Source organism: Aricia agestis, chromosome Z, assembly GCF_905147365.1.
Source record: "Aricia agestis chromosome Z, ilAriAges1.1, whole genome shotgun sequence".
Taxonomy (NCBI): Eukaryota; Metazoa; Arthropoda; class Insecta; order Lepidoptera; family Lycaenidae; genus Aricia; species Aricia agestis.
In genome coordinates, this window is record NC_056428.1 from 39,420,660 (window position 1) to 39,447,150 (window position 26,491).

At 37.9% G+C, this 26,491-nt stretch overlaps 2 protein-coding genes across 2 annotated transcripts in view; one reads left to right on the top strand and one right to left on the bottom strand.

The window, feature by feature from the left end:
• Nucleotides 1–5,664: 5,664 nt before the first annotated feature.
• LOC121738761 lies at nt 5,665–23,556 on the bottom strand. Its single transcript, XM_042130996.1, has 20 exons — nt 23,278–23,556; nt 20,940–21,085; nt 20,481–20,667; nt 19,434–19,676; nt 17,754–17,891; nt 17,465–17,594; nt 15,938–16,074; nt 15,395–15,549; nt 13,625–13,815; nt 13,209–13,357; nt 12,682–12,892; nt 11,862–11,973; nt 10,157–10,273; nt 9,562–9,673; nt 8,464–8,582; nt 8,217–8,324; nt 7,653–7,783; nt 6,879–6,939; nt 6,574–6,801; nt 5,665–5,748 (listed from the first exon to the last, which is right to left on the bottom strand). The coding sequence occupies exons 1-20, from the start codon at nt 23,531–23,533 to the stop codon at nt 5,665–5,667; spliced, it is 3,015 nt and encodes a 1,004-aa protein (XP_041986930.1). The 5' UTR covers nt 23,534–23,556.
• Nucleotides 23,557–23,930: 374 nt separating this feature from the next.
• LOC121738675 (nostrin) overlaps nt 23,931–26,491 on the top strand; it is an 85,301-nt gene continuing 82,740 nt past the window's right edge. Inside the window, exon 1 of the mRNA XM_042130890.1 lies at nt 23,931–24,068. The gene's annotated coding sequence lies outside the window, so the exon portion shown is untranslated. The remainder of the gene's footprint in view (nt 24,069–26,491) is intronic.

A 26,491-nucleotide genomic window follows, 5' to 3' on the forward strand; every position in this document is an offset into this window, starting at 1 on the left:
CTATAATCGATATTGAAATCATGTATAATGTGTCAACTATTTATAATGGACCTGCGCGCAAAGTCGACGGAAATGTCCTATTGATTATGGACTATAGTAATTGCTAAGGAAAGTACACTTCTACAAAACTTAAAACTGGTGTTTTAAGTTTTGTGTATAGTGTAAAATTAGACTCTATTTCGAAAATCGGAATGCAGATGTCTTATTATAAGTTATGAGCATTGTTGTACTCGTTAATATATTTGTGCGACCGAGTCGATAGTACAAATTAAATTGAGCATTTTATTGTATGAGTACTAGGACCAAGGCTTAACATAGAAATTGTATACTGGTCAGATAAAGAAAAAATAAAAAACGGAAATAAAAGAGATTAAATAAAATATCTTCAATATAATGACTGTTAAAAAATCAAAATAAGAAAAGTCAAAGTTTTCTATGACTAAGACCCAATTTCACCAACCTATGTTTGTTAAATCCTAACGAGGCATTACTTAACCGAGCTTAGAAAATTAAACAGACTGTTAAAATACTTATGTCCCACAGTAAAAATTTAACAGCGGATTAGTAAATGCAATTTTAAGTGAACAACTATCAATTCGTTCATTCTTGTTATAAGGCGACGGAATTGCAATGTACAAGATTAATACGACATGCTTGCTGCAATGTGTCACTTTCTTCCATAGTAGTATAATAGTAGATAATGCGACCAAATTAAAATATCACTGATCGCATACATTTGTTACGCTATAATAGTTCTTCTTAATTTACCAGGTTAATAATTATTATCTGTCAAAGCTGAAAACATGAATCATAAATCATAATACAAACTTTTATTTACATATTTCGGTTTGGTAATTTTGACACAAGTTAGTATATTTGCAATGTCAAGGAAAATCCGAAGGCTGAATTTTTGGCAAAGTGAAAATAAATAATTATTCATAACTATGAAAATAATTAATAATAGGGACGTAACGGAAACATGGCGGAAAGACTCAAAAGTCAAAACAGATTCTTTTATTGATATTGTATATTATTGTCTTTGAAAGTTGTTATTTTGACTCATATAACAGCCTGTTAAATATTTAACGGACCTCCATAGCAGGAATTAAATTTAACACCGTGTTAGGTGATTTAACATGACATTAGGGCATGGTGGAACGCTCGATAGCTCTAACAGGCCATTAACTGATTTAACAAGCCATTATTTATTTAACATTGTTTGATGAAACTGGGTCTAAACAAAACGAAAATTAATCAAGGCCGCAAAAGATTGGTTAATGATTTGGCTGGTTAGGTCATTAACCAATCAAAAACACTGTTGAACAGAACAGAACATCTGAAATTTAAGGCCTCTTACACTCTGCGACTTTTAACAGCGATGCAGTCGCGCATTTTTGAAACGCATCGCGACACCAGCAATTTTTGTATCGATGCTGTCGCGCGTTAGTATCGACACAGTTGCGCGTTAGCATCGATACACACGCGCGACACCATAGATTTTTGCATTGGTTTTGCTTCTGCATCGCGACAGCATCGCTACTGTATCGCGACTGTATCGAAGCTTAAAGTAGCGCAAATGTTTAAAGTGTGTCTCAGTGTGCTCACTCCTTTAGTCTAAAGGAGTGAGCACACTGAGACGGGCCGTGCCGGGGCTCAGGGGGGCCGGGGCGCATCGCAAAATCGCAAGCGGCGCGTGGATGTGATGCGATGCGGCCCGGCAAGCCTCGGCTCAAAATCCGTCAATGCGTTGCGCGCCGACCCGCCCCGGCACAGCGAGCGATAAAATCCGTCAATGCGATGCGACCCGACCCGGCAATAGTGTGCTATAGCGCATTTTGCGCTGCGCCTTGACCCGGCCCGGCACGCGCCGACAAAGTGAGCGCAATCCTTAAGGTGGACCATTTGCGACTGCATCGCTGATAAAAGTCGCAGTGTGTAAGGGGGCCTAATACATAGACTGCATATTATATATTGTGCGTATATGTATTAAAATTTATATTTGAATGAAAGGCTAATTGTTAGATAGTAATGTAATATTTAAAATACTATATGTACGGTTATGTAGTATGCATATTATACATTGGTTGAATTGCGAATTTTGATATTTATATAATATAATATCGTGTCAACAATAACATTTACAGAAAACGCCCTCAATGGTCCACTGCTATGAATCATATCAATAATAAAAAAAATATCAATACAATACGGTGAATGTCTATTTAAATTATTCGTTGTATTTAGGTTGTATTGTATTGATTTGTATTTTTCATCAAGACGTGAAAAATCATTTGGCATTTTGTAACGAGCGAATGAAGCTTACAGTTCGATTTCGTGGTGGTAATATGCAGTTTAATCTCACTTATATTATATAGCAGAGGTCACCAATTAGTTTCGCTCGGGGTCCGTTTTAAGACATGAAATGACCTTCGCGGTCCACACATTTTATACAAAAAAATTTATTAAACAAAGGTAATTAAGACGGAAATTACAAAGGTATTTTTTAGATATCAATGAGAATTTTTTTTGTAGCTAATTATCTTTCTGAAGTTTCGAGTGAAATATTGGTGCAAGCTATAGATATTGATTTTAAATCCTGGAGATATTGAAGTCCTAAGATGAACGAAGATCATCTTCGATCATGCTCGGTCCGCAAACAATGGGTCGGCGGTCCGGATGCGGACCGCGGTCCGCCATTTGGTGACCCCTGTTATATAGGATATATTACAGCAATATTTTGGCGCTAGAGGCAGTACCAGCATAGACAGTAAACAAAAAGTTTTGTTAAACGTTTGTCGTTTCTGTCAATATTCTGACATGTGAGATTATTTACGTATGTGGTTTTTATTATTCGTAGCGTATGTGCATGGGCGTACCCAGGATTTCAGCTGGAGGGGGGCAGCTCATACCTGTTTCGAGAATATGGTTATTCTGGTATGTTGAAATAAAAAAATCATAACAATTTAGTTCTATTATTCTTTCTGAAAAATATTTTGTTTTCAACACTTCATTTTGCCCAGAGTAGGTAACACGTTTTTAATTCCCACTTGCCAGGAAAATTTACGTTTATTTTATCTCTCAGGGAGTAGGCAGCTGACCCCCCCCCCCCCCCTGGCCCCCCTCCCCTGGGTACGCCCATGTATGTGCTAGTAGCGCCCTCTACTCCGACCTTTTTATGTAATAAGGGGGCAAACGAGCAAACGGGTCACCTGATGGAAAGCAACTTCCGTCGCCCATGGACACTCGCAGCATCAAAAGAGCTGCAGGTGCGTTGCCGGCCTTTTAAGAGGGAATAGGGTGATAGGGGAGGGTATGGATGGATAGGGAAGGGAATAGGGGAGGGTAGGGAAGGGGATTGGGCCTCCGGTAAACTCACTCACTCGGCGAAACACAGTGCAAGCTCTGTTTCACGCCGGTTTTCTGTGAGAACGTGATATTTCTCCGGTCGAGCCGGCCCATTCGTGCCGAAGCATGGCTCTCCCACGTATAACACACCCTACCTTTGCGTAACATTATGCCCTATTGTCAAAGTATTTGCAAGAATCAGTAAACTATCAAAAATATTTACAAAATATATCATAATAGAAATTTCGTGTAAAATCCAAATAATCTAAAGTGTCTCTACAATGAAATAATAAAGGCGTTACTGTAAATGAAAACTTCATAGTATTATTATAGGAAAATATAAAATCAATTTGTTATAATAATAGATGCCTAAAGCATTCAATTATTATAAATTTTATAACTAGTCGACCTAGCCTTTGCCTGTACCTAAAAAAATTGGATATATTAAACAACAATACAATTTGTGTCTATTTTACCATGATTGATGATACAGTTTGGGATTGTGAATATTTCAATTTCTCCTAACGGCCGAACTCGGGGACATTAAATAATTATTTAACTATAATTTAATAATGAAGATTTTGACAGAAAATGTAACTAAGTTTATGTCAATGTTTCAATTTAAACTTAAGTAAGTAATTATTAATTTTTTCGAGTGCGGCCTTCACGAAGTTTAATGTGAGTATCTTCGATGGAATACATTTTGTACCGACGATTCTGTGGCCTTGGCTTAAATTTGAGTCTTGGGTTCGTTTATTTAGATTTACAATTGCCATGTTTCCTCTAGATATGACGTGTCAAATATCAATCGCATTTTTAATTTAAAATTGTAATCTTGCTTGATCGACAACATAAAAATGTTACAGTTCCTTAACTGTCATCATTTATTCACATTGCAACGTTTATAAGAGGTCTGAGAGAAGTTGCGAGACTGTCAATTCAATGTGTATTGTATTGTGTGGTAAATAAAGTTCTGTTTTGAATGAATTATTTAAAAATGAATTGCATTGACAACGTTGCAATGTGAACTTACCCTTACGGTCACAGTAATCTAAACCCTGTTTCGGAGCAAATCTATAGTTTGTGTTAAGTTAAACGAATTTAAGCGTGCCAATTCCTTTATATGATAATTATGTTTGCTTAAGATATCTTTTATATTATATTTTATACTTAATTAATCATATTATTTATAAATGCTCATTTTAGTGTAAAAACTACATGGTTAATTTCTAAGAAACGTGCTATAAAAATATTCTATGGATACTATTATGGTTCTGACGTGGATTTTCTTTTGTCTATGGTGTACAGAACATTAATTTACTATGGACATTATAGAGACAGTTATATATTATTATGCAATAAAAGCCTGTGTAAGGGACATGATATTATTAAGTATTTTGTTTGACCTTCAATGGCGTTAAATTAGCAATAAATTCGACCAACATTACGTTTCGAACTTTTGGTAAGCTTCTCGTATCACCTTTCACATAATGAGAACTTGCATTTGACGAACCAGCCATTATAAATAAGATTGAAAGGAAATTTAAAACATATGCAGAGGTCAATTGGCGGTCTATGATGACGTCAGAGCGAAACTTTAAAAATTTATTGAGAAAAAACTAGCCAATGAATTTCAAAATTATTTAATTTATATTCTTAAAATACCCTATTTTAACGAAAAAAAATATAAAAAGTACCATTTGATTTTTTTTGGACAATGCCCAATATGGAGCCCGCAGCTCAACAACTTACCTTAAATCATAGTTTCGTATTTATTTTAAAAATTCATTCAGTAACGCCTGACCGCTGAGTCCGCAGCGTCGGTGGACTAGCCACCGACGCTGCGGACTGCGAAACAGCGGCGAACCCATTTCCTGTCTCATCCGCCACACGACAGTGCGTTATATTGCATCTCGCTCTATTGCTGTTTCGCATTGGTTTCGCAGAGTTTTCGCAGTTCGCAGCGTCGGTGGACTAAAGGCGTAAATTGGCTATCATTTTGTTTTTTTTTTTCATTTCTCTCGCTCTATAATGTCTATGGTATGTTCAATGACGTTTAACACAGTTGTGTGTTGCTAGTCATGTGCCAGACTATACTTAAACGGTTCTGAGTGAGTGCTTGGTGTTTGTTTTGAATACATTTATTTGTTATTATATCCCAAATAATGTTTTATTTTGCCCTCTTAAGGTGAAACCGCACTAACACGTCACAGCTAAATATTCGCTGCATGAAATCGTATGTGTCACACAAGGCCGAAAATACGCGGCCGAAGTTCGGCATTAGGGCAATGAGAAACCGAGTGACTTGTTAATTATTATTTATTTCTTTTTTTCCTTTTTGCATCTACACAACTCGCAAATACAATCCGTAGTCTGGACTCGAACGTAGTGGCCATTCATGTTCTGCAATACAAGGTATAAGATACAATGTAAAAGACACGCCTAACAGGGACCCAAGTCGATCATGCAGCATGACATGCGTTACGTGCTGTCATGCACGCATGATCGTTTATTGTATTGATTGATACGAAATGCGAATAACATGCAAACTACGTGCTGTAGGTACATGATTGTCAAGTTGTTTCATTTTTTGTCTTGCAATATGTGCATGACATGCACGCATGATCGCATTTCGCGATCGGCATGTCATGCAATAATTAATACTGTCACGTAAATGCATGTCATGCTGCATTACCGTCTAGGGTCCGCATTAGGCTGATTTGCGCCTCTGACGCGCACGCGCACCGTCGGCACTGATGGCAGAGTTCATACATAGGGGCGGCAAAATGAAAGTGTCCATAAACTCGTAAAAAATATAAATCTGGCCCTGCACCACTTTAATTTTGCCGCCTTCTTATTTTAAGACGCTGCTGCCCATAGGCCATGGCCTGGCATACGTCTTAAATCCAGAGCTGCCGAGATGTATGATATTGTAGAAAGCGTTTTTGAACAGCGCGTAACGGTCAGCGCTGATATTTCATACATTTCGGTGTCGGCGCCGACGACGGTCAGTGTGACACCAAAATCAGCCTAAGCTCGGTCATAGCGGACACCTAGACGATCAATTTTACTGTGCATCTAATATCGCGTATTGTGCAATATTATTGACCGTCTAGGGTTGATATTAAACGCGCCCGCCATTGACTCTTAATATATTGTCAAATAAATCGTTCAATAATATTGTTAAATGATATTGCATGCGTTATACGTTACTTATAAAATACATACTCGTTCATCCAAAGGCGGTGTATAAGTTCTTATAACTTTATCTCTCATCTCCGCTTCAGCGACACTGGTTCTTACAAGCGCGTGTACTGTTTTCTGTATCATTGCGTACGTGAGGCAAGTTTGATCAGACGTTCGAGCTATACACCGAGCCTCAAGCACTGCGTCCAACGCGTCATGTAAACGCACTCGGCGTAGGAAGCTGTATAGAGATGCTTCTTCTTTTGATGCCTGAAAGTAGTGAGCATGAGGAATTGTAAAGTTCTCGACTGCTTAAAGTTATAGTTTTTTATAAGAGATCCTCTTACATTTTCTTGGTCCCTCTGTAGAACTTTGTTCTGTTGATTTCTAATTTCCTTGCCCCATGCTCTGTATAAACATTGATTAGTCAGCAACAGTTCTTGAAAAGTTATTTTACTGAGTCACGAGTCAGAAGAAGTATTGTTGCGAAGTTGTCGGTGAATACTCTCGCCTCATGATTCCTCGAAGCTCCCGCGCAGGCTTCAGTCTCGGAACCGCTGCCCGAGCGGGGCGGCTTATCCATATAAATCTTTACATTGTCACAAGCCGCTCCCGCCATGCTGCCCGCTGGTTCCGAGTCTGAAGTCTAAAGATTAAAGACCTACAATGATCTGCGGGGCTAAAATGGTCACATTTAGCAATTCCTCTCAATCAATTCAGCAAATGAATTGTCAAAACTGTCAAACTGACAAATGTCAAATCAGTACAAAAAATACAGAAATGAATTGCAAGCAGATTTTAGAAAAATGAATCGTATTATGATTCATATCATGATTCTTCAAAGCGACCATTTTAGCCCCTCTGGCCACTAGGAAGTAGAAGGGCGTAAGAGAACACGGCTGCCTCTCTAATAACACATTAAAATATGACGGCTTAGTTCCGAATTCGTCGCTACACTATAGGATTAAGGGCTCTCAGTTCTCATACATAACTGCGAATTTGCATCGCATCGCAAATATCTGCGACAAAATTCATACAAATGACATTACGATGCGATGCAGCGATGTGTATTCGCAGTTTTGTGTGGGAGCCCTATCTTTAAAAAAAAAGGCCTATCTTACCCATTCAACTGTAAGAACTCTTCCAATATCTTCTGATCCTGGGGGACCAACTCGGGTGATCGTGCCGCCATCTCCGACCAAGTCTCGTTCAACTTGAGGGTCAGGTAGTGGGAGCATAGAACCAGGATCACCTGGAATGGAATTCGGTATTAAGAGTTATTTAGTTAAGCGCGCGTAGCATGCGCTACAAGGAAGATGGTTAATGATTATCTCCCTTTCCACTACATTTGCCAGAAATTAAAGGTCACTTTCATGGACCCAGGTTATCACGAAGGTGGGTTGCTTAAGAGTCAGGCCTTAGTAATTTCAGTGGTGTATCAAAGAAAGCAATTATAGGTGCCTATTAGGTAAAGACAGCTCTGTTAGAAGCTTTAACATTGGCGTGGCACTAATGCAGTTTTTCCCAACCTTTGATCCGCGGAGTATAGGTGTCAGCTGTGTCATCTCTGGACCATATAAATAGATTTTTTTGCCGTTTATTTAATTAAGGGCTAAAAAAAGTTGGCAAACACTGTACTGTAGTTTGTACTAAAGGGTCTAAGGAGCATTAATTAAAGGACTTACCTCATCTTGCGGTGAAACATGTATATTCTTGTACAGTTTATACGCCTCGTCGGCAATGGACACCTTAAACTCAAGATCTTCTGAAAGCAAGTGTAAGAGACAGTAGACCTGAAAGGAGTAACGATATCTTAGTTCAATTTGACAAGAATAAATGATTCGAAAATGAATTTAAAATAATATGCGTTGCCAAAATCTTTTTATATTCGAAGTCTGAATTTTCTGAAGAAATCCAAATAAATTAAGTTACCTTAGGCAGTCGCGAACCACATAAATCTGCGGCAGTAACAAAGTGTTGGTCTCTTCTTTCTCTTTCAAGCTCTTTCAAACTCTCTTTTGCTAGATTAGACTGTAGAGGATTGTGTAAATCTAGGAAAGAAAAGACAGTATTGTTATTTAGAATCTTCCGCTTCTCGTACATGGCGCTAGCAGTTATCTACCCTTATCTAGTAGGTAGTTGGGATCTGGATAGGTGTGAGCTAGTGGCGCCCCTAGGGGGTGGGGAACAGGGCAATCGCCCGGGGCCACAACTCGCAAGGTATTTTTTCGTAAGACAAGGGGCCTCGTAAAGATCTGCCGCCCAGAGCCTCGCAAAGACCTTCGACCAAGGGCCTCGCAATCGGTAAGGCTGGTACTGTATGTGACCATAATATTTTTGTATCATAACTTATCCTATTTGTACCTAATTATTTTAGCGGTCACAAACAATCTGCTCTTGAAGTAACCCGTTGCACAAAAAGTCCAAAATCTTAAAATAAACAATACTAATAAATCAAATCTGAGCGCTGACCTTGAAAAAACCAGTCACAACTCACAACAAGTAAATCAAAATCCAAGATAATAACATCGGCAGTTACCAATAACCAGAAATATAAAATGTTCACAAACATTAAAATTGTATCAACTTTCTCTTTATTTGCATCTGAGCCTTTATGTTACGTCGAATGCAAGTCTCGATCTTATACAATGGACTATGTAAAAATGTAGACAAAACTCTTCTTAGTTGCAACAAAATTCGGGTCCCCATGAATACTTCTCCAAGTTAGTGGAAAAAAAAATGTTTAGCGCTTAACGTGATATAATATCGACCAATGGTCTCTATCAGCCCAGAGACCACCAGGCACCATCATTTTTTTATACCTATAAGAACTTCTCGCTATCTGTGCCCATTTTAGGTCGTTTGACCTGCCTCCGTTCAGTCGTGATATCTACTTGAAATCCTTCTATCCCTAAAAGCATGACAGTAATTGTAAGCCACTGACTTCCGGGACCTATATTATGCTATTCACTGACCACTATTACATAACAATTCGTTTTCCTCTTGCTTTTACAGTTATGGATAAGTTACCTCTGATGACTCCGTCAACGCTTAACTTCACTCCAGTGGCCAAGCATTCGTCTCGGAATATAGACGCGAGAAGAGTCATTATGGTCGCCCCACTACGCACCAGGTTAGGGGACTGAAAATGCCGGGACAGTCTACATATTATGTTATGGATATATATGTTACTAATAAAATTAAAGGTTCTTAACAGCTAATAATTGTGACCTATGAGATCTGAAACGTAAGAATCAGTTTCCATAAAAGACGGCAACTGAGACGTTATGGCTCCTATCGCTATCTACATCATCATGCAAAATCTTTTGTTCTTCTCTATTTCCATCTTAGCCGCATGCTTCCCGACCGCTGGGCAAAGTTAACGACTGAATGGGTACCCGAAGACAGACGACGCAACCGTGGCCGGCCAAGGAAGAAATGGCGCGATGAGCTGGAGGCTTGCCAACGGTGGCGCAGGAGCGAGAAAAAAGGAAGACCCTGGGGGAGGCCTTTGCCCAGCGGTGGGACAGCATAGGCTAATAAAAAAAATAACCATTCATCGTCCATACCATACTATCGTCATTGGCATGGTACAGTAACCGCGTTGCTGCCGCTGCATACTCACCACATCAGCGACGCACGGCTTCGCTCGCCACGTGGTGAGTTGCGCGACACCACGACCGTCGACTGCGATGTCGCACAGCATCGCCAGACACACGCACTGAACGTTGGGTTTGCGCAGCTGTTGATGATGAAAAAGAATAATTTGTACAGTAAAAGCATAATATGTTGCAATGGCTTTCAGCACTCATGAAATTGGCTTCATTTGTAAATAGCTGGACTAGGACGACGTGACTTTAGAAGACGACATAAGATATTATGTGGATTTTAGACTTTAGAACATTTCTACCTTCTGTTTTTCCATAATATATTTTTTAACTTAAGACGACTTTAACTCTTAATAACTTAGCTTTTGAAAATCAGTGTCAAAGTACACTTGCGTCAGTTAGGGTAATCGTGAAAATATTACTTAATCGCTTACCTATATTCTTTGTACGGTCTAAGACATGTTAAACGATTCACTATAACCCACACTGGGTTACCTAAGTGGGCTTAAAGCCGTAAAGATAATGGGCATGTGGGTATCCTATAATCGAGGGTATGCCGGTCATAAGTCTGAGTAGGAAGTAGCCACTACTTAGTATTTACCGAACGAGTTCCGATAAATTTCACTCGACATAAGCGAGCGGACGCAATTGGTATACGTGTCTTGACTTATCAATCGTAACTGCCACTTAGAAATGATTTGTACTATCAGAGAAGTTGATTCATAGGCAGATGGGGGACCTACGTCATTTGGTCGCGTTATGTCAAACCCAGCCGGCTGTTCACAATTAACATTGAATTGAAATAAGGGTAATCAGGGTAAGTTCGGACACAGGGTGAGTCCGGATAATTCAACTTATCACTAAATTAGTGTCTTTTTTTACCTGGCGCTACGGGCATATTATACGCCATACTGCAACCGCAAACTGTAGGTGTACCGTACCGTGATTGCAGTTTAATTAAGCGTTAACTTGAATTATTCGGACTTACCCAGTGTCCGAACTTATCCTGATTAACTAATAACTATATTCCGACCAAATGACGTAGGTCCGTCATCTGCCAATGAATCAATTTCTTCTATGGTACTTTTATAATTTACTTAGTAAATAGATTTGTATTTTATTTTAGTCTAGGTTAGTGTATATCAAAATAAAGATGGCACAATTTCGTAAACTTATCAAAATATGCACAATATGAAAGAAACATCAAACAAGTGACGATAGGTAAAAAGTGACGATAGGTAAATGGAGTGGAGAGGAAGAAGAAGAAACCCGTCGTCCGCAACCATCGCGGCACCGCACCCGAAGGACCCGAGCAGCTGTTGCGGCGTGAGACTCCCACAACGCCGCTGTACGTGTCCAGGCTGCACTGGTCCACGACGGTCGAGCAGGTCGTGGACTACATCAGGAGCAAGACCCACTTCGTCTTGAGGCTTGGAGTCCCGCCACAAAGTGAATTTTAGCTCCTTTGTGGTGAGACTGCCGACGCACCATCTACCGACCTTCGAGAAGGAGGAGTTCTGGCCGATTGGAGTCGTCTACAGGAGGTTCCGAGGACGACTTCCGAACACGTCGCGCCCCACGTCGCAGACAATACGTGTTTAGTGTTTTAGTGTTAGTGTTAGTTTTTAGTATAATTGTATGTATGTTAGTCTATAAGGTATTTATAATATGGGCCAAGATGCCTGAATTAAATAAATAAATAAAAAAAGTCGAAGTACTTACAGTGACAATATCCAAGAGCTTGTAGACCCCGCTGCTGGCCACAAACATGTCACTATACGAAGGACTCACTTTGATCGCTTCCCAGATGAGAGCCAACGTCGAAATGAGCCATCTGTCACAAAAATGCTCGTATGTTTTGTTTTAAATGACGATTCGGTTTCTCGCATTGCTAGTGTCATGACCACGCGACGTCATGACTCATGGCCAGTGGCGGATTTACAAATTTGCCGCCTGTAGGCTATTCAATTTTTGCCGCTCCTATAACTGACCTTTGAAATTCAATACGTTAGTTTAGTTTACAATCATAACCACCAAAAACATTTTTTGAAATTTTTTGCTGAGACGACCACACAAAGTTTCACCCTGTGCGGTAGCCAAACGGCGATGCCATACTGTATATTTACTGGAATGTAGAATTTGTTTAAGTTAGGGTCAGTAGAGTTAGGCCGTGTAGATTCAGAAGCTTCGCTCTACATGAGATCACATATCTTTTTCACAGGGTAAACCGTAAACCTAATAATGTAATCGTCTCGGCAATATTTTACAAGAAATGTTTTTAAAAAAATGGGGCTAAATTTGCCGCCCCTCTAAATCTGCCGCCCTAGGCTCCAGCCTACTCAGCCTATTGTTAAATCCGCCACTGCTCATGGCGCTTGCGATGGGCTATGGCCTATGACAAATCCAATACATTTTGACATCTCACTTCGCTATTGGAATTAGCAAATGCATTTTGACTAGGTAATCAGGTCACCAGGTGTTAAGTTAATTCCTGAGTCCTAACTATTGCACACTAATTAATTGTCTGATATAAGTATTTAACCTGTCACTAATCAGAAAATGGTTCTCCAGTAAAGCCAAAATAGTGTCCAGCATTGCCAATGCGAATGAATATATTGATTCCAGTCGATCTGTCGGTTTGTCCGTAGATTCACTGACGAATATACGGGCGAGGATTCTCAGACATAGGCTCACGATGACGAGATTTCTCTTCATAGGTGGATGTCTCTGTTTTAGCAGCGTTTTGCAGAGACCTGTAAGAGGTAAGAGGTTATAAAGCGTTCTCAAAAGGACTAACAGAAAAGACACCTTCCGCCGTCGCTATTTTTTTCTTATGTGCCATAAGAAAAAAAACGCGTTCTAAGTCACCAAATCGCCACGGAGCAAAGTAAGCAACAATTTTTAAACTCTTACTTTCTGAATACGTTCTTCTAGTACGTCTAGATCAAAATTGTATTTTCACTTAGTTAATAACGTCATATTATATTAATTATTATGTCTCTTAACAAGGTCCGTATCTCTACAATTCTAAGCTGTAAAATCTGATTAAGCACTCAAGATGTAACCTACTAATAAGCGATTCGTCTAACAGTTTATCCGCTTCTGGTGATGGATTATCTTGTGTCATATAACTGGAGACTTGAAGAAGCCTGGTGCACCAATACAGGTTTGAGATCTCGTAAGGAGTTTTATTATACTCTTCAATTTGGCACATCATCCTGAAATAAGTAATGATTTATATATCACGTTCAACCACGAGACATTATTTTTTTGTAAATTAAAAATACTAGACTTCTTGCTCTTACGAGGCGTGCTCCCCAGTGGAAGTGGAATCCTATGGAAGATGCTAGGCAATTATCACTGTTAATGAACATAATATAATAGCTGACCATGCAATTCGTATCGAAGATGTTACTTATGCGTTGACAAAATGATATTGTGTCCTAATTGAAAAAAAGCACGAAACATTTTTATTTAAGGTATACCTTTGAGTGACAATACTTGTATAGTTCTTCGTCAGATTATGTGGCAAATGTGGTAGCACACAGATCAGTACTTGAAGCGCGACTTTACGCAGCTCCTCATAGAGTAGAGTCGGCCAGGATACTTGGGATGACTTGAGATTGGGATCCAGAACATTTACCAGTCCTTGGAGCCAGTGCCGAGATTCCACCATCTGAAACAAGTGACACTCTTCTGCCTACCTACTATATTTTAGAACTAGGTTCAGACTTCATCAGCTAAGGAGAGTTCTGCTGAACTTCAGCTTAACTCTCCTTAATGACATTGTCAAAGTTAAACAAAATTTATCCAAACAACTGACATGCATTGACATGAGGCTTCGCAAGGTGTTCGTCACAATAATCCTTAAGTATATCGACAACATCTTGCCACTTGAAGGGTACCTTACCCTTCGATTCGGTTCAAGACTATGGTTTATCACAATTCAGCCATTAGTAGTAACCAGTAGGTAGAGTAGCAAATTTGTTTGGTAAAGTCTTAAGTACCTCGCACCTGTTGTCGTGTCATTTAGTTAGAGGCATTTTCTTATCCATAGCGAATGCTAAATGTTATTTAAAGCTAAAGCGAATTAATTGGGGTACTTGATACCCACCTGATAAATTGTCACAGATATTTGTAACAATTAAGTAAGCATTGCGGAAATACTGCAAGCAGTTGTGAAGGGCCGCTGTGTACAGTCGGTATATGTGTTAAGCAATAAAGATATGTATTGAATATAAAGTATAGTAATGTTACGACCTTCGAACAGCTACAGCAGTTGGTTAAAAAGGTTATAAAAATAAAGGTGGCCCTTTTGTTGTAATCAGATCGGCTACAGCTACACTTAGCACTAAAAGTTTATAAAAAGGTAGCTAGCACTTATTTTTAACTTTTAGGAGATCTTATGAAAGCAGGTGTATTTTTAAAAGCTCTCGTTTAAGTGGTAAACTTTATTTTTTTGTAAATCTCCTTAATCGTTTGATCTGACCAATATAAAACAAAACTCTGGCCCTCTGCCAGAATCTTGTTGTTTATTTTTGGTTTTATCTCGCCATTTTTCATGGCGGTTTGTTGAGTTGGAGATTAATCATAATACTCTAAAACATTCCAAGAGATCTCAATGGTATGCCTTTATTCTTCTACTACTCGATGCTACTGCAGACTACATAATATTATGAGTGGTTTGTTTTGTGATGTATAGGTATTGACGAACATCTGGCTTCAAGCTAAATAATCTGAATGAGCTAGTGGGATCATAATGCATATCATGGGTTGCTAGTTCGAATCTTGCCAAAGAATTGGTATTTTGATGAGCCTGCATAGAATATAATATTCTATGAGGAACTCAGTCCTTGAAATAAACTTTAGTTTAGTACTCCTGATTTCTTCACTTTTACATGAGTTAGAAAGTGTGGCCAATATCATAAAAAAACTCGCTCTAGGTTTACGTAGTAACTATTTAGCAATCTGTGCTCTAGATACGTGAAATCACTAATTGGTGGCTTTCAGAGAAGTTGATTCATAGGCAGATGGCGTACCAACGTTATTTGGTCGCGTTTTGTGGAACCCAGCCGAGCCACCCAGCCATCACGAATTACATTGAATTGACATAATCCAACCAAATGACGTAGTAGGTCTGTCAACTGCCTATGAATCAATTTCTTCGATGGTAGTGTGCCCCATACGGTCTATTATGAAGATGTCGTGAATTGTCAACTGGACATTATTTATACTGTGTATTGTGCATAACTTACATAGTCGTTATAAGTGTACACTTTGAGGAGGTCCACAGAGAAGTAGAGAAGCAGTTTCTTGAAGTACACGTCAGCCTGAACGCCATAGAATTTCACAGTCTGAGTCCAATCCGAACGGGGCGGTATTTCAGATAGCACTGACAGAGATATTATGTCTGGAACATATTATTATTATCATATTTTTAAGGAAAAGTCAAAAAACTTAACGGACGAGATAACTTAAGTTTGATGGCCTTGGTTACTTGCATGATCAGTTTCCAATCCCTGAATCCCACTTTGGGGCGGCAGTATTTACGAGTAGGGGCCGCCTTTTTTGAGGAGGGAATATGCTTTACCCTTCCGCCACTCCCCAGGGGAAGGGGCAGGAGCCGAAATAGTAACACAGTAAAACATAAGTTAAGTAACTGGGCACAGCTTTGAGATCGCTCCAAGAAATTGATGTGACATTTGACGCAAGTATGCAATTCTTACCCTGCCTTTCCCTTCCTTTTTGTCAATCTTTAAGCTATGCTGCCTATACCAGCCACTAATAAGACAGTTTACCTGGCATGAGTGTGTTGGAGAAAGCGCTCAGGCGGTCGCCATAACAGTCCAGCAGGACATGGGCAATTACCGTCAGCGCTGCGCACTCGTGACGTCGCCGCGCGTGACACTCGCACCGATAAGCGTATATCAAACATCTACGAGATGAATAAGATGTATTCAAATAAAAAAAGAAAAATTCCAGCATTGACCTAGCTGATACTGATCGAGGGTGTTCTAACTTCTGAGCAAATAATTCATCTTGTCCGCTTTTAAACATAAATATTATAGTAGGTCAAAATCGATCCACCCGCTTGGATGCTGCGATGATGCACGGACAGACACACATATACATAGACTGACAGACAGACACAAACAGACTAACATACCGACTTGTCAAACTTATACGTTATAACACTCTGCTGTGGTCGTCGGGTGTTAAATAAAACTACTAAAGCTAAGTGCAATTGCGTCTTCAGAATTATTTTATTGATGGCAAAGGAGTAATCGCCACAGAAAAATATGCTTTATTTAAATAAAAACTTAAGTTTCTTTAAAGTTTTGCTTTTGAACTGCAAACAATTGATGAATTTCCGATGTCGGTCCAAGCCCCGAGGCCAGCCAAAAATATTATACAGTATAAAAGTTTTGTGACTCGCTTCGTGGTTTGGTAAAGATCTGGTTTAATGGTACAGTTTATCCGTGAAAGTAATCACTCAGACCCGACTTATTATTTATTCAGGATATTAAAAAACTCCAACACAACGAAAAAAGCTTCTACATTTTATAAAACATCTATGGTTTCGAGTCGCGCAAACGAGCGACGATATGGTATCATGTTGCACGTCAATTAGCAGCTGACGAGACGGATGGAAAGGCGTGACATCTGCGGGACAGTAGCCTTTTACCTCCTGCCCCAAACACGTATAAGATATTGCCATATTTGTCAGGGAAACCCACGCCTTAGCCCTTAAGTCACCGCTTGGAAAAATACTTTTACTTGGGTCAAAAGATATTGGTCCTAACCTAAAATCTAAATCCTTTTTCAAAATTATAGATGAAGCCCCCTATTCACGTTATTATAATATATTATTCACGTTGAGCCATGATGGAATTTACTATATTTTTTCCTCATGACTGTAAATATATTAGTACGAGTATGTGCAAATGACGTTCATCATCGACAGTCATAATATATACTGTATACCGCAATTGTATTGGTCAATCATAGGCCGCAATCGCCATTTGGATTTATGGTTAACTTGTGATCGAGCTGATCGCACATTTTAAATCACCGGGCACGCGCCGAACGCGTTGCATGTTTAGAATTCATTATATGAAATGATGTGAATCCTCTTACCTCGCATATTCATCAGCACCGTGGGCGCCGGATTTCGTGTACTATATGGTGCGTATGACGCGCAAGGCGCGACGCGCTTAAGGTTAAACATCATACACTTAAACTTAAACACTTTGATTTGGAGACTGGAGTGCGTGAAGTGCAGTTTTCCAAATGGATGACTCGTGTATTGTAAGACAAAACTGTACCTTTGTGCATATGGGTTTGGCGTCGGTATGACGTTCCTATTTTTTGGGATTTCTTCCAGATAGTTACTTAGAGTGTTTAGCAAAACTAGTAACAGTGATAATGTTGTAGACATATGAATACTACTTTCACCTGTTGAATAAACAAAATTGTACGAATATTATAATAGTAGGTCCAAATTGTGTCCAAATCCAACAAAAACCATCATCCCATTTTAAAGTTAAAGGTTTTTTGGAAGTAACAGCTGTTAGCAGTATATTATGATGGAGTATTTTCTTTGTATTTATTAACAAAATTTCTTAACTCTGGGCACGTCGGCGTCGTGACGATCAAAAATTTTGTTCTCGAAATCTGGCAGAGGATCGGGGTAGGAGGGGTTGAAACGAGTCAGCACGTTCTCCAAAATATTCTCCTTGATCATTTCAACACCTGAAAATGCGTGCTTTGATTACATTAAAATACTTCTATGCAATAAAATATAGGCTTAAAAACGCACCCTGCAGGGCATTTTAAGGAAAAATCAAAATCCCTCAGGTTTTTTTGAGTACCTACTACCTACCCATAAGCCTTAATATAAAACTCTGCTACAAGTACTTTATGGATAATGGGTTCTTTATTTCTAAAAGGTTTTTCAGAGCCGTATGAGTTATGACACAAAAATACTTAAGGGGAACAATGGTTTATTAATCTGTGTTATGGACCAAACCATGAAGCTATATGATGTAAAATTTTGACATTTTACAGATTCATGGTTTCCACAACTAATATCTTCCGCCAGAATTGGTCATGATCCAATAAAAGATTACAGGATAAAGATTTGCATCGTAACAATTGAAAGTTAGAAGTGGGACAAAAAGTAAAGTCCGCCATATTGAAATTTCACATTTCGGTGAAAGTTAAACTTAATTAATCGTTAATCCGCAAATCGGTTAATTAACTGAGACGACCTACCCAGCGACATTCGAGTCTAGATTAAGTCTAAGATGACTCAGATGAAGAAGTTATATAAATTAAAGATTTTTACGTAAGTAACTATAATGGACTTCGTAAAATCTTCGGACAAATTATTTTGAATTTTGTAATAATTTTAATCATTTTTGTTTTCAACGTTTAAACCAATCTGTTTAATAAAAAATACTGATAGGTATGACTAAATTGAAACTTAAAATTGATATAGGCCAAATTGAAACTTAAAATTGTATGTACCCCCGTAAAATAGAATACGCCAACAGAAATACATAATTTGTGAAAATGTCAACTGTCTACAGTCTACACCACGGAGGCAAAACATAGGTCTACACCTACAGTCTGGCTATCGCGGTTCCTCAAATGCAGCCGACAGACATACAGACGGAAGGACAGACAGCGAATTCTTAGTCATTTTTTACTGTCAAAAAAAGGTTTCTGCTAAATATTATTTTTATTTATATGACATAATTCCTAAAATGGTATCTTTTGTTTATTAATAGTTTATTAACAAACAATTAGAGTGGTATAGATAATAGAATGGAGTTTGACACAATTACGTTCTGGCTCAATCCGATTAAGAGCCCAAATCCCCACAAGCGTGTTCATAATCCCAATTAATAACACCACCAGTCACCAGTCTACAATCAATAGATGTACTCCGCTTTTGAAATCGACGATATTTTAAAGACATGAAGACTTGATGGACAGAGAAATACTCACATGAAATTGCTAAAAAGCGTACAAAATTTTAGCGGTAAAGGTGTGATACACCTATGAGAAAATATCTGACAAACAATACATGGTATGGGTACGTTCAATCGATCCTGCCCGAAATAAAGCATAGTAGATGAGCATACAGCATTATATCATTGTTGTATTAAGCTACCAATTTAAATATTACGTCTTAAATCACGCAATAAAGAGTGTACCTATGTTAAACATTTTTATTATTTGGTCTTAATTCAACTAAGTACTTCTTTCGATTTATATCAAAATACTTACAGATATCCTTCGAATTGCAAGCCAAAATGAATGCCAAGTGGAGGAACATAGGGAATCTATGCGCAGACGCCACAGCCAACATTCTGGCTGCAGTTTGGTATAGTACCGGACTTGCTGCCGCTAGAGTGTAACCCAGTTTCATGCCGTGGGCTCTTGCACTATTGGGTACTGTTAACTGCCAGATCAGTGCACGGAAGACCATGTCAAAAAGGTCGTCGTCTTCAAGTCTAATTAAGAGATACCCTGAAATGACCCTTTGCTAAATAAATTGACAGAAGCAAAGCTTCAATGAGGACCTAATTAATATGAAAGAACAAAATAAGAAATTAAGCAAGCTATTTCATTATAAAAACAATGTTTTTTTTAATTTTGTTACAGAACATCCATGTCGCAGCAGCTCCCCCAGGGTAAATACAGTATCCCATGGCAGTATTTCTTCGAGATAGAAAGAAGACTATTTTTATCCAAAGTCTACATGATCATACCTTAAAGTTCTTCAAAGTTCTCTTTATCTTTTGGGAGAAATAGTACGAACATACCTACCAACTTTCGGGTAGTATTTTAACACCATCAAAACAGGCGCGATTTTGCACGGAAATTACCGGCGCATTTTCGGAATTGTAACGGCATTTGTCACGTTAATAGTTACGTTGCTTTACGGCGTATTTTACGGCGCGTGGAACGTGTCATACGTTTGTTTACGTTCTTACCTGCTAGCTGTTAACTAATGTCTCTGACCTCTTTTCGTATTAGTACACTATATTTGTCATTACTAAACTTTGCTTTCTCTACTTTTCTACAAAGTAAGTATAGTTTAATTTTATGCGAAAATTTAATTAATCAGTTACTAACTTACATCTTTAAAATTACTATTACTTTAATTTGTTTTTACTTTTTTGCTTGTGTCAGAAAAGGTAAGTGGTGCATACCTTCTACCCTAAAGTTTTCTAAATACAAGGAAATACCTACCCACTTGGTAAGTACTCCAAATGTAGATTGTAAACTAAATATACAATAAAAGTGTAGGTACAACAGTAATATCCTTACCCAAGTAAAGCAAGTAATGGCGAACTGTTTCAAAATATTGTCCAACATCAGAACTTCTTGTCAACAGAATTGGTTTGTCTGCGTTTACTAGAAGTAGTATCAACTGGTCCCTAAATTTTTGGGTCTTAGAAACTTCTTCAACCAAGAAATCCAGAATAACACATAGACTGTTAAGCACGTCTACACGCTGAATATAAATAGGAAACTTTTATGGAATTCTGGAAAATTTATGACCAACTTTTAATTCACTAGGTACTTCACACACTTTTTAATATTATTTTTCCTGAAATAGTCTGTTTTTGCTTGGAACTTTAGTTGCATAGAATTCCGCAGATTACTTTCATGTAGGTCATTTGAAACGAAAATACTTTTAATCCCGGGAAAGAAAATAGTATAATTTTTATCTGAAAATATACGAATACTTCCGCAAACGAAGTTAGCTGTGTTTCAAAAGGATACATATCCACACTTGGAAATCTCCGCCAAGTCTTCTATGTGTGACTCTATTCTGTTAACTTGTTTTCGTCCTGCTGTATCCCGGACCAAGAACTCCAACTTGCTCGCAATTTCCCATCCAGCATGTAGACATCCTTCAAGTTTCACGTCTGTAAAGATAAAAAAATGGATTCGGTCGATTTCCCTAGTTACAGAACCTACCTTCAAATCACAAAACGAAGTCGCTGCCCCCTGTCTGTTTCTATATGTCTTTAAAACTACAGAACAGAATTATTTGATTTTTTTAAATAAAAAGGATCTCGCGGTTAGGCTACTTTTTATCGCGAAAAGCGGTCATATCGTGGTCTGAAGATTTTTTTAATGATTGTATTTTTTTTGTTATTTTTAAGCTCAGTCATCCAGGTACTCAGGTACAGGTAGATTAACTGATAATCTAAACGCCATCTGACGATACCATTAATTATCGTTCTGGTAACGAGACCTAACGTATTCTCACCTTGAGGCTGCCATTGAAATAAATCGTTACCCTCTTTAGTGTCGTCATCAATTCATCATCATTTTAAATGTTTACTTCAAAACTAAACAACACTGACTTGCGGAACCAAAATCCCATAGCACTCTTGTGCTTTGTCTCTCTTTAAGGCGACGCCTTGATAATTTGGCTGTAGCGATATCGATTTTTCTCAGCAATGATTTAAGCTAAGAAATTAAAGTTCATTTTGTCATTTATTCATCATGTCTTTGTCTTTGAATTACCCAGAGCATACCATGATTGGTCAAATTTTATAACACAGAATAATCAATCAAAAAGACGTCTGTAAAAAAAGGGATTCCTATTTTGCCAACAGAGGAGAGTGATTTAAGCTTCCAAAATTTATACATAGATTGGTTCAAGCATACACTTTAATTTAAAATGTATTTATGGTTTTTAAATTACGCGACAAAAAACATTTTGTCGTTACGCCCTTTCCATTTTTTGCTGTTCCATTACTTGTTTTCTACGAGAGGCCGGGCCGGCCTCTCATAGAAAACAAACAATCTAAAACATATCCAACACGGTTTTTTACTTTAACGCGGCGTCACCTTAAATCTGACTGTCTAGACTCTAGGCCCTAGGGTCTAATCTGAGTTCAGTCTTCGTAGATATTCACAGCCTAGTACGGTGGACCACCTTAAAACTGATTAATTGATAAATTGTATGGCAGTCTAAAGTGACGATTTCACATTTAGCCACTTGTTTGACTTATAATTGTTTTCGGTCCAATGCCCTATTGTTCAACAGTATTGCCAAGGGGACTATAAAAATATGGGATGTAGGGTAGGGAAAGTAAATTCACAATCTGTAGAAGGACTGGCCATAAACTAAAGTGTTATGCTTTCTACTGACAGTGCCTTCTAGGGCTCAACACATCAAAATGATCGATTTCATTGTCCTACCTAAGACTTTCCAGTTTTATAGGGCAAGGGGTCATGGGCAGTCACTGTATAGAACTATATACTATATACAATACTGTCCTTTTTGGACGATTAGAAATTAGAATTGTAACTATAAAAATTTGCATATTTTTTCCGAGAGTCCGATTTGTTTAAGATGGTGTACACCATCAAAACGCGTGAGAAAAAGAACAGCCCTCTCCCCAGCTTTTGATTCCTCAGAGCTAGGTAGTATGATAATATAATTTAGGTGATTAGAATTTAGAACTATTTGTAGGCACCCACATTCGCTTATTTAAGGCTTCTACAATCTACACGTAAATACATAAACTGCTTTACATAATCTCTTACATCACTATAGGATGATACTGCTATAGACTTAGCCTCGTAATTTTTACTAGCGTTTTCCTTGCTATTTTAATAGTAGTTACTTAATTTGTGTTCTTGTAGGTGGTACTACTGTAATTGGACTTAATACCAATTGGTCGCTGTTAAGCATTAGTGTCCTAACCCATAATTTTTTTTGTTGTTAAATTTTGAATGCAGTCTTGTTCTAAACCATCTAAAGAACATAACTGCATTCATAACTCAACACGTAATTTTTGTGTGGGTTAGTACACGAATGCTTAACAGCGTCCAATTAGCAATCTCGCAATGGAATGGGTGAGGATCAAATTGAGCGAGAAAATCGCAATCAACAACCGTGTAATTTGGAGACTTCTAGAAATAACTTTAAGTCAGGATGTTTCTTATCTAGTGGAAGCTGAGAATCTTGTTAAAATCCTGATCTGTTTCTTAGATAAATTTATCTGTAGATCATCTATTTAAAACAAATATCTTTGATTATTTTTTAAGTGTTTCAAACAAATTTAATTAAAGAGCATTTTTTTTAACATTTCAACCTAACCTGATTTCATGTCGGGTTCACTCGGTAATTTCTTCGGTAACTTCTTCAATTTTTCGGCTTCTGAGAGACAAGAAGACGGTACAGAAGAATTATGCGACACGGGCTTTTTCGTTGTTTGTTTCACGAATTTGCCATCTCTTCCCTTGACTAGAACAACTGTGTGGGAAGAACTTGAATCTCCACTTGCAATCTTCTTTTCTGCTTTTTGTTTTTCATTACGTTTCCTCTCCGTGTAAAGGGATCGTTTCTTTTCCATTCTTTAATTTTCTAATGTTATATTTTTATAGTTAAATTCTCGAGAATATCGTTGCGAGTTTTTGATTTGTTTTTGATGTTGCCTTTACGACATTGTCAACTTGTTTTTAATTATTAGTAAAGCCTTGCGAATGAAACTGATGAGGTATTTCATAAGTTTTGACTTTGTCTATGTACTCTCTATCTGAGGCTTCCACGAGGCTTCTTTCATATCCTTATCTCATAAAATATTCAAAAAGTTTTGATCAATTTTATTTGTGTTATTAGCTTTACCATCAGCTGGGAGTTGGGACTAACTTTGTGCCATGGATTGTTTTTAGGTGTAGCGATGCGAGGCGACCACCGCGAAGCCTCACCTCACTTCACTTCACTCCGCACTCAGTACTCATTGCCAGTCGCAACTTGATCTTGGCAGGGGACGGTCGCACGTTCAAACTATCCGTTACGTATTCATCAGTTTTCTTACGCGAAAACCAACGTGAAAAGTTACTCGTATCATTGTTTGTGTGTGTTTGTGTAACGGACGCATTTTCGTGGTAAGTACGGTGTATCTATTATACGTGCGTTTATTGTGTTTCGGCGGTTTTCGAAATTATTTCAACCGTTACGAAGAAATACTTTGTTGGTTTTATGATGTTGCGTACTGACAGGTGTTAATAGATTGGCAAATGACGTAAAGCGAAATTATTTCTCTTAACACATGACTGTTTACATAGTTAACGACGAGCAGATTTAGTGTTTATTAGCTCAGTGATAAGAACGTTTTTAGAGTGCCAAGGCGATGTTTATTTTTATGTCGTTGCATTGAAAATCACATGAGCAAAGAGTAGACTAACTGCAGTAAACCAAAGTTTTAACGCCTTTCGGGAATCATTGATACCATCGTTTTCCATGAAACAAAAAATGTAAGGAGTCATTATCAACTTTATCATTTCGTACCTACTGTATTATGTTCACTGAATGTAAGACTGGCTAAAATATCAGACTGAATGTAAATATAAAAATGACCTTGTATTGTTGTACGCGCACGACAGCAGGTACTTAACCACTAATAGTTATAATTACTTTATAATTATACGTTCTCAGAATAAGAAATCAGAACACGTTAAAGAAAAATGTCCCAAGAGGCTACCAATTATTACGTTCTGATTTATAAGTTCAATTAATAAGACCAATGAACAAGTTTCAAGATTGTGATAATTTGATCGCAGTATGTAATGGAATTAGTCTATAGTCTATTGACTGCTGGGCCTTTATCCTTATACCATGGGATGGAACGGCTGACTTTTAGAAATGAGGATTCCCTGAACGTTTCTTCCCAATTGATTGTGATGATATTTAGGATTTACTAGAATACTCAGGAAGGCAGCTTTGAGACTTCATATCTAGCCTCATGATCCAAATCAAAGATCATGGATGATCAAGGATCATGGCTTTAACTAAGATTTGTTAGAATTTTCAATCAAACAATTTTGTTTCGTTTTACAATTTATTTTATTTCTCATTTCGCGGATGCTGATGGTTTTGTCGTAGAATCTAGAAAGTGTATCATCAAAACAAACCTAGGTCTAGCTCAGAATACTTAGTCGAGACAACCGTATCTAGTTAACGATATAATTGTAAAACAGAGCCAGTCGACCCACTTTCAAGCCTCAAAGGCTTATCCTTCCGTGTTTGTGGTACCTTTTGGCTTGTAGGGTATAAGTCTAGTGGTACTTACCCTTTAGTTGGTACCTTTTGGCTTATAGGTTAAAGTCTAGTGGTACCTTTTAGTAAGTATGTACCTTTTGGCTTGTAGGGTAAATGTCTAGTTGTAAATAGGTACTAAGTACATTTTGGTTAAGACTTGAGCATTAAAAGGTAATCTACAGATTTACTTTTTTTGCTGTATAATTCTTGGTGCAAATTACATATTATATCAGTATGTTCCATTTTTATGAACTTGTTGATATTCTAATTAATATATTTGTTGAGTAGTTTAAGCACTGCATTGGGATTGAAACACAATAATAATTAAATCATGGACTGTCAAAATCAGCCCTTTTTTGATCTTCCACAGTCAATAAAAAAGTTTAAATTTAATTTTATCGGGTTGATCGTAGGGTTAATCTAAATCATTAATATCTGCAGATATCTACTTGAATTTTACTTGAATTTTAACTGATATTATTACAGAATCAATCAATTTCCAAGAAAGAGAATGTTAAGGATGAATAATCAATTAACAATATTATACAACCGATATTAATTTAATAAAGCACATTTTTAAAAACAGATGATTGTGTAATCGATCCTTATCGAGCCCACTTTCTTCTAGAGATAAACTTGCTAAAATTATGTGCTGCATAACACGTTTCTGATAAAAAATAACTAAACAAGTTAAAAATTGAGGTTACTCGTAAGTCGTATCCAAAACATTTACAAGTTTTGGTTTAAATCAGTATTCAAAACATTCTTGATGCACGTGTATTGTCCAGAATACACTACTGTGGGTCTTATACTATGCTAATCGATTACTAGTCTCTTACAGATTGTCATCCCAACCCCTATTTACAGGCTAGGGCTTTTTAGCCCCCGACAAAAAAGAGGGGTGTTATAAGTTTGACGTGTCTGTCTGCCTGTCTGTTTGTCTGTGTGTGTATCTGTCCGTGGCATCGTAGCATCCAAACGGATGGACCGATTTTGATCTAGTTTTTTTTGTTTGAAAGCTGACATGATCGAGAGTGTTCTTAGCTATAATTCATCATCGTCAGCCTGCTCAGTGCTGGACAATCAGGGTTTATCTGGTTCATGAAAGGCCGTTAGCAACTTGTATTCGTTTAATGGGTTTTATATTTCATTCTAGTTACTAGTAGTGACATTTGTGAATATGCAATATACGTATACACATATTAATGGAAAGTTGACCAGGTGCTGCAGCATCACCTGGTAATCAATAGGATATCCAACTCCTCGCCAA